The 7,830-nt window shown below is 50.2% G+C and overlaps 1 protein-coding gene across 1 annotated transcript; it reads left to right on the top strand.

Moving 5' to 3' along the window:
- The first annotated feature begins 3,162 nt into the window (after nucleotides 1-3,162).
- MSC (musculin) lies at nucleotides 3,163-5,877 on the top strand. The gene is made up of 2 exons (XM_090037338.1): nucleotides 3,163-3,703; nucleotides 4,607-5,877. The coding sequence occupies exons 1-2, from the start codon at nucleotides 3,203-3,205 to the stop codon at nucleotides 4,691-4,693; spliced, it is 588 nt and encodes a 195-aa protein (XP_089893464.1). The 5' UTR covers nucleotides 3,163-3,202; the 3' UTR covers nucleotides 4,694-5,877.
- Nucleotides 5,878-7,830: the final 1,953 nt, after the last annotated feature.

Below are 7,830 nucleotides of genomic sequence, written 5' to 3'. Positions count from 1 at the left end.
GAGGTGGTGGAATCTCCCTCCTTGGAAGTTTTTAAAACCTGGCTTGATAAAGCCTTGTCTGGGATGATCTAGGTGGGGATGGTCCTGCTTTGAGCAGGGGGTTGTACTAGATGCCCTCCTGCGGTCCCTGCCAACCCTGATTTTCTCTGATTCGGTGATTTAACAGCAATCGTTAGTCAATTATGTCACCAACGAAACCTCTTGGATCTCTGGGTCGGTGAGAGCCTCTTGCCCTGCCTTCTGCCTAGTTGCTGGCAGCCTGGAGGAAGACGCTGAGTGGAGTTTCTAAGCCAGGCCCCGAGTTTTGGTAAAGGCCAAGGACCCAAACTCAGCTCTGGAGGGGGCTGTTTCTTCTTCTAGGTAATGCAGAAAATGCCCTAAGAAAAACAGACGTGGAGGCACACTCCATATATAAAACTGGCCCATGTAAAACAGGGTTTTCCCACACCTGCCTGACCAGCCTGAGGAAGCCAGTTGCGTGAACAAGGCCCTGTCTCCAGGCGGGAGTGGTTTGTCTCTGCTGATCTGCCTTTAGTGCTTAGACGCCCGAGCTGCCCTGGCATCACATAGGGATCTCAGTGCTGAGTTCCTCCGGATGGCCAGCTCCCGAGCCAGGCTTTGGCCCCGGTGGCTGCCCCGAGCGTACACAAGGGACCGCACTATGTCGGGGAAAGAAAGTTTTGGCCCGATATCGGAGTGTAATTGACTTTAATGAGCACGAAGTACTGGAGGATGAAGGTGTCTGTTATAAAACTGCCGTCGGCGGGGGCGAGTTCCGGCCCCGTTAAAGGTCCTTTCTGCAACGGACGCGCTGGAGAAACGCGTCGGCTGAGCTCAGGGACCCGGTTTCTGCTGTGTCGCTGGTATAAACCCCGAGTAATGTTTGCAGTGACAAAGTAAGGTTTACATCAGTGGTGATGTTGGCCCAAATTTCGTAACAATCAGGAATTAGCCAGAGAGGAGATCTGGGAGACTGCCTCCCCCCCTTCCCTGTTCGCCACGTGGCATCCCACGAGCTCCGTCGCCTGCACCTCTTCCCCGCGGCAGAGCCAGGCGGGACGGGTGACGTTTCCCGATGTCGCTCTTAGGGCCGGGTACCATTTCGCACTCTGTTTAGAGAAATCCAGCACTTTCTCCCATTAATCTTTAGCTAGGAAAGCGGCCGGACCGCACCTGTATAAACAATCCAGAGGAAGGGGAAACAGGAAAACCTGATGTGTGTGTCTGTTTCTCTCTACGTAGGCGATCCGGGGCGCTAATAGGGAAGGTGCTAGGCAGGCCCGGCGAGCAAACCCCAGCGCCTTTCTGGGTGTCCCTGCCCAGAGCAGCAGCTTGTGCGAGGCAGAGCGAGAGCATCCAGTGTCAAAGCAAGTTCAAGAGATCCAGCTGCAAAGTATCACCCGAGCGTTTCAGGGGCGCAAACGAATAGTCTGGTCGGCTTCACTTGGCAAGTGTGCCATGGAAATCTCCTCTCGAGTCAAGCGTTGGTAATGAAGGCGAAGTTCATGTGCCCCGGAGTAAGGACACAGCAGCGTGAGGAGCAAATCGCGACGTGCTGAGCGAAACCGGGCCTGGAAGCTGTTTACGTGCCAGATTGCAGCAGAGGAGGGGGCCGGTTTGGCGGGGAGAGAAATGAAAGGCAGAGCTGTAGGCATCAGGTAGGTCCCTGCCAACGAGAAGGTATTTTAACACGAGCACCTTGCAGCGGAGTGCCCCCGAGGCAGCTCTGGATCGCCCTCGTGCACTGCCCTGGTCAGGGCCCACGTCGCCGCGTTTCCTCCAAAGCGCGGCGGGGAGATGCGCTAACTCCGGTGCACTTCTGGAGAGAGCTGCCGGCTTCCATGTATGTCTGTCACAGAATCTGAACCACAGTAGCCACAATCGCTTGCCGCTTCCTCTAGCCCAGTGATTCTCAACCCATTTAGACTCAAGGCGCCGCTAACTAACGGCTGAGACTTGATCGGCACCCCATTTGGAAAAATGACAGAGCTTATCTTCTCGCAGGTTTCGGGGGTTTTGGATGTAGCCGTGTTGATCTAAGGACAAAGGCGGACGAGGTTCTTTGGGTTAATGTGACATCTTTTATTAGACGTCCCCCACCTAAATACTTGGGGGAAAAGTTCTTTGCAAGCTTTCGAGCAAAGAAGAGTGTTTGTACGTGGAAGTTTGCGCAGAAGATTTTTCCAGCTATTTAGTTGGTCTAATAAAAGAGATCACATTTACCCAAAGAGCCCTGTCTGCCTGCCTTGCAGGACAGTGGAGGCAGGGGAGGCAGGGAGGGACTGAGCCTCAGCCTGTGCTTCCAGGTACCTCCCTCCAGCGCCCTGACACCCATCACTGTTGGAGCCCGATGGCATACCCGGATTAGGTGCCGGTGCTTTTTAGTGACTTGCAACTATGCTGCAAGGGACCTGGGAAGGAAAAGGATCTACCGTTTTCAACAGCAAAACAGGTTTGCTGTTTGACTCCTTGAATCCCAAGAGCCCTTCAAGCCTGCGGGGCAGTGAATGAAGTCACTGCATAGGAATCAATGTAGAGCAAATCCCGAGCAGGTGAAATCCCGTTACAAGCGGGGAAGGTTGGGTCCAGGGTTGGACCGGAGTGGACGAGCGGTGCCCTGGGTTTGGCAGAGGAGCTGTGCCGGGCAGGGACAACTCCGGGAGCCCGTGCACACACTCCCGCACAGTCACACGCGGCCACTCACGATCACGCACACACTCGCAATCACACGCACACGTACACGCGATCAGTCACAATCACACACACGCACACACACATACACTCACAGTCACACATAGACACACGCACACACTCCCGACCCCCCCCCCCCCCCAAGCCTTCAGGCCGCGCGTGACCACCCCGACGCGGGGCAGCCGCGCCAAGCAAGGACCGAAGCAGCCGCCGCCTTCCCGCGGCCCCAAGTGCGCAGCCCTCCCCCGCCCGCAGGCGGCTCCCACGTCTGGGCAGGGCGGCTGGAGGGCCGCGCTCCCATTGGCTGCCCCGCGGGGGTGCGGGCACGGCTGGAGCCGGCCGCAGGCGCTGCACCCCCGCCCGCCGATGGTTCGCTCCGCCGCCACCTGAGCCGTACATATAGCGCTGTCAGACGGCGCGACCCGCCCGGACGTGCCGGGGGCCGGGGGGGGGGGGGGGCGCTGGGCGGGGCGGGGCGGGACGGACTGCCGGCGGCGGCCGCGCTGCTGCCATGTCCACAGGCTCCGGCAGCGACGCCGAGGAGCTGCCCGACATGGCCCTGCGGGGGCTGCAGCTGGGCTGCCCGGCGGTGCCCGGGCCGCGCCCGCCGCGCGCCCGCCTCTGCCCCGCGCCCGACGCCTCCTCGGCGGCGGAGGAGGACGAGGAGGACGAGGACGAGGACGGCGGCTGCAAAAGGAAGCGGGCGCGGGCGGGGGCGCCGGGGGGCAGGCGGCCGGGGCCGGGGCCAGGGCCGGGGCCGGGGCCGGCCCGGGGCGCGGCGGCCGAGGGCAAGCAGTCGCAGCGCAACGCGGCCAACGCGCGCGAGCGGGCCCGCATGCGGGTGCTGAGCAAGGCGTTCTCCCGCCTCAAGACCAGCCTGCCCTGGGTGCCGCCCGACACCAAGCTCTCCAAGCTGGACACGCTGCGCCTCGCCTCCAGCTACATCGCGCACCTCCGCCAGCTGCTGCAGGACGAGCGCTACGACCCCGGCTACGTGCACCCCGTCAGCCTGGTGAGCCCCGCGCCGCCCGGAGCCAGGGAGGGCAGCCCGACTCCAGCTGCACGTTGACTCTTGGGCGGGGGGGCTGCGAAAAGACAGGAAACCGATTCCTTGATTAATAAGGCCACCTAAGTGAAGGAGAAGCCCCCCAGGTTATGATTGTCAAATCTTATGGGGGGCTTTGGTCCCTTATGGGGGCTCAGGCCCTCTGAGCTCCCCCATAATGTGCATCCTGGAGGGAAGGAGCCGGCACCGAAGGGGGCCATGAACCAGGTCACATCCCCCCAGGTCCCTCCCTCCCTCCCAAGCCATTAGCTTCAAGACCCCAGAGGCTGCCCAGCTGCGGGGCTGTGTCAGCGCCTCACCACTTCCCTGCTGCTTTGGGGGGGGGGCAGGTCCCTCTCTCTGAGCCGGGTGGGACTAAGAGGCAGCTGTGGGCATCCGGTCAGGCTCTTACACAATCAAATAATTCAGGGTGACTGAGACCACATGTAAACCTTATTCAGTGAAGGCCTGGTGCACTGCACAGATCTAAACCAGGACACTGCATCCCCCTCCTCCCCTTTTTCTTGATGCCTGCTTGTTCTGTGCAATTTGGTCTGGAATAAATCAGGAGTCTTGTTTATGATATCAGGAAGGCAGTTCCAAAGCCATCTGCACAAGTTGGAAGGGGGAACAAGTGGCGGCTATCAGTTAAGGTGCATTTGAGTATCACTGTAGCACTCTTTAGTGAAGCCAGTTGGCAGTAGTTCCCCAGGGGAAAGCAAACTTTATCCTAATACAGATATAAAACCTAGTAAATTAGCATCAGAGTCAGACCCTTAGCAGTGACAAAATTAAACTTCAGGGTGCAACCATCCTCCTAATATGACACTTTTTTTTTCTTTTCTTCTCTTTTTTTTTTCTTTCTTACAGACTTGGCCATTTGTGGTTTCAGGAAGACCAGAATCAGACCCCAAAGAAGTTTCTGCTGCCAGCAGATTATGTGGAACTACAGCTTAGTTGAAGTAAACTGTTCCCTTTCCCTCCCGGATATTTTTAAGAACTGTGATTTTTACAGGCACAAAGCAAGTAGATGGTGACAAGCCACCATCTCCAACAAATGATCTTAAATCTGTGTACCCTGCCACATAAAGGGGAAGCAAAAAGGGAGGAGGTGAGATGGGGATTTTTCTGAACTGGCTGCAGCAGCTGAAGTCTGGAATTTGGAAAGGCCTTACTTTTGCTGCATTACCACTGCCTGAGGACCTGTTGTTCTGAGGCTTTTAAACTAATGAAAAAGGAGTATAATGTTTATAGAATTAACAGCATGGACCAAAATACAACTCTACGAACTAACAGTGTTATTTGTATTCCAAAGAAAAGCAGTATTCTAGAGTAGGTTTCAAACTCGGATAGATTTATAATATATTTTGATGGCTTTTGTATTTGTGGATTCTATTTACTGCAGCTATGCAATACATGTAGTCCTTCCTACTACTTTTGTCTTTGTAACTAGACTTTCCTTAAAGACCTCTAAGTAACATAAACTAGGTCTTGCTAATAAGGTTATGGTCATTGGAATTAGATTATCACCCTCTTTTATGTATTAAAGTGCCTTTCACAAAAGTGGAGGACTACTTAAGCAGAGTTTCCATGCCTTAACTTGAAAGGAGAATTCAGATTAGTCTACAATTAGGGCACATGCATTTAAAAGAACAGTTTTGTATCAAACAATACAATTTACACTTTTCCTGTCACATTATGCTCACCTTTGGAGTATGTTAACCTGACTTCTAGTGATATTTCTTCAGCAATTGTAGTGTTTGTAATGAGAAAATGCCATCAAATGAGTTGCAAATTGTAAATAATTTTATTTTTTTATAAATGACATTAAAATCTTTTTTACAATTATTCTGTGATTTATTGGTGCTATGACAGTGTCTAGCTACATCCGTGTAGGTACACGTTAGTAATTCTTGAAATCCAGCCTTGTAAACACATTATTTCCTTCTTTTCTTCATCTTGTGTGTGGGGTATTTCTCTACAAACACAGGCAGGTAACAATAACAGCAAAGGAATTCATATATGTTACAGTAACTCATAATTCAGCTGAGGAAAAGCATATTTGAAAGATTACAAAGTACACTTGTTCTTGTTTTTTTATTATTATTATTATTATTATTATTATTATTATTATTGTCTATTCTGGGAATTGGGAAAACAAATAAATGTCAATTAACAAATGGATGGTCGTAATGTTCTCTTACATAGGGTGAAAGAAAATGTAGTACTCCCTTTGCAACTCTTCCTTGTCATTTTAGTCTTCAGTCTGCCCTGCTTTTATTTGTACTGGTACAGTGAAAGCCATTTGAGGTGTTGTTGTTGGAAGCAGTTTTTTTTCTTGTGTCTAAATACTTCAGATGAAAAATTCCGAGATAAGATTTCTTTCTGAAAACATTTTTGTTTTGTTTTTTTAAGAGTTTAGCTCACGATAGTTCCAATGACTGACCAGAAGGACTGAATCACTTTAGAAAAGACAAGACATCATCTTGTTATAAATAATTGGGTAAAATGGCCTGTGTTCAACAAGAACTGGTTTAATTTTTGCTTCTTGTCAGTTAACCTTGGATCTTTAGAGCAGGGCAAGTTTCCTTTTAGGATGCATGCAGACATTGGATTTAGATTGACCTAACTAGGGTCCCTGGTACAGCTCCCTGCACCAGTGGACATTTATACGTGCTGCTCCTGATTTATGATTCCACAGTATAAAGTAAGCAGTGTGATTGTAGACCTGCTGCAGGAAACATTTGCACACACCCTCAGCTGTCACAGGCTGACTTTAGGTACTTTCCTGTCCTGCCCAGTAGCGGGTTCACCTATAGAAGAAAAAGGTAGGGAACAATTGAGTAGGGTTGCTTTCTTCAATAGTCAGTGAAAAACAGTTTCTAGTCCCTTAATAACAGAAGTTAGGATTCAATCCACAGTCTCTTGAAGTCAATAGGTTTTCCCAATGACCATTGGGAGTTAGACTGAGTCCAGAGAAAGTTCACTGCAGATAACAGTCCTGATTTGCACCCATGTAACTGAGGTCAGGCTGTACTTTACCCTCTCCAGAAGGAATTTAGAGAAGAGCAAAGTGATCCAAGCCCAAGGGAAAGGCTTTAAGGGTGGTGTAATATATAAAAACAATTGGCCTTATGTTTACCATCGGAGACCCTGTGAAAAGATTATTCAGCAATTTAATGGAGGTGTCACTTGAGATAATTTTATTTGTGACCCTCAGCTGTTTTTGGCCCTGATCCCAGCTATAATTGGTTAATGACTTGGCAATTGGAAAAACAAGGCAAGTGTGGAAAACTTTAAACAGTATAGAAAGATTAGTGTGGACATGCTGAAAAAATATAAAGAAAAAACCCAAACTATGAAGTGGTTGTATGTTTAAAAAAAGAGTAAAAAAATAGGGGTGAGGAGTATGGAAGTAAGAGAAGTATTTAATAGCTGCTATCAATGCAGAATAATATATGTTCTCTAAAATATCCTTCCTCAGTGTAGCTATATTACATGTAATAAAGAGGTGTTTCATAAAATAATGAATGACTTAATATTAGCTTCTTAATTGTAGGTTTCTTTTTAAAGGTTCATAAAGTTCATATTTTCGATTTTATGTACAACCTTTATCCAAGCACACCTCAATCCTAAGCACACCAACGTTAGGACCTGGCTGATACTTTAAGAAAATAATTTAATTTTATTTCCTATACATTTTAAGTAACATTTATCAAGTATAGTTTTTGTTCTGGTCTCTCTACAAGGGGCATTTTATAGTAAGAAAAAACAGATTCTCTGTTGCAGGGGTGTCAAACTCCCCTCATGCCCCAGGCTGGATTTGTGGGGCAATTACTGGCTGTGGTGGAGGCAGCAATGGCAGGGCAAGTAGCGGCTGTGGCAGAGCTGGCAGTGGGACAAGCAGATGCCACAGCTTGCCGAAGGGTAGACCCTCTGCTAGACATGTCCCCAAATCCCCTGGCCTGCCAGTAGCCCATCAGTTAGACGGAACAGCTCTGTAGGCAGATCTGGCCCCTGGGAGGTTTTTTATGCCCCTGCTCTATTGTATTACCTCACTATGGGTGAATATTTTGACAGCAACCTTGCTGTCC

The sequence above is a fragment of the Crocodylus siamensis genome, chromosome 3 (assembly GCF_052110815.1).
Source record: "Crocodylus siamensis isolate JL-2025a chromosome 3, ASM5211081v1, whole genome shotgun sequence".
Classification (NCBI taxonomy): Eukaryota; Metazoa; Chordata; order Crocodylia; family Crocodylidae; genus Crocodylus; species Crocodylus siamensis.
The sequence above is the reverse complement of the archived record's forward strand: the minus strand, read 5'-3'. Positions and strand labels throughout refer to the sequence as shown.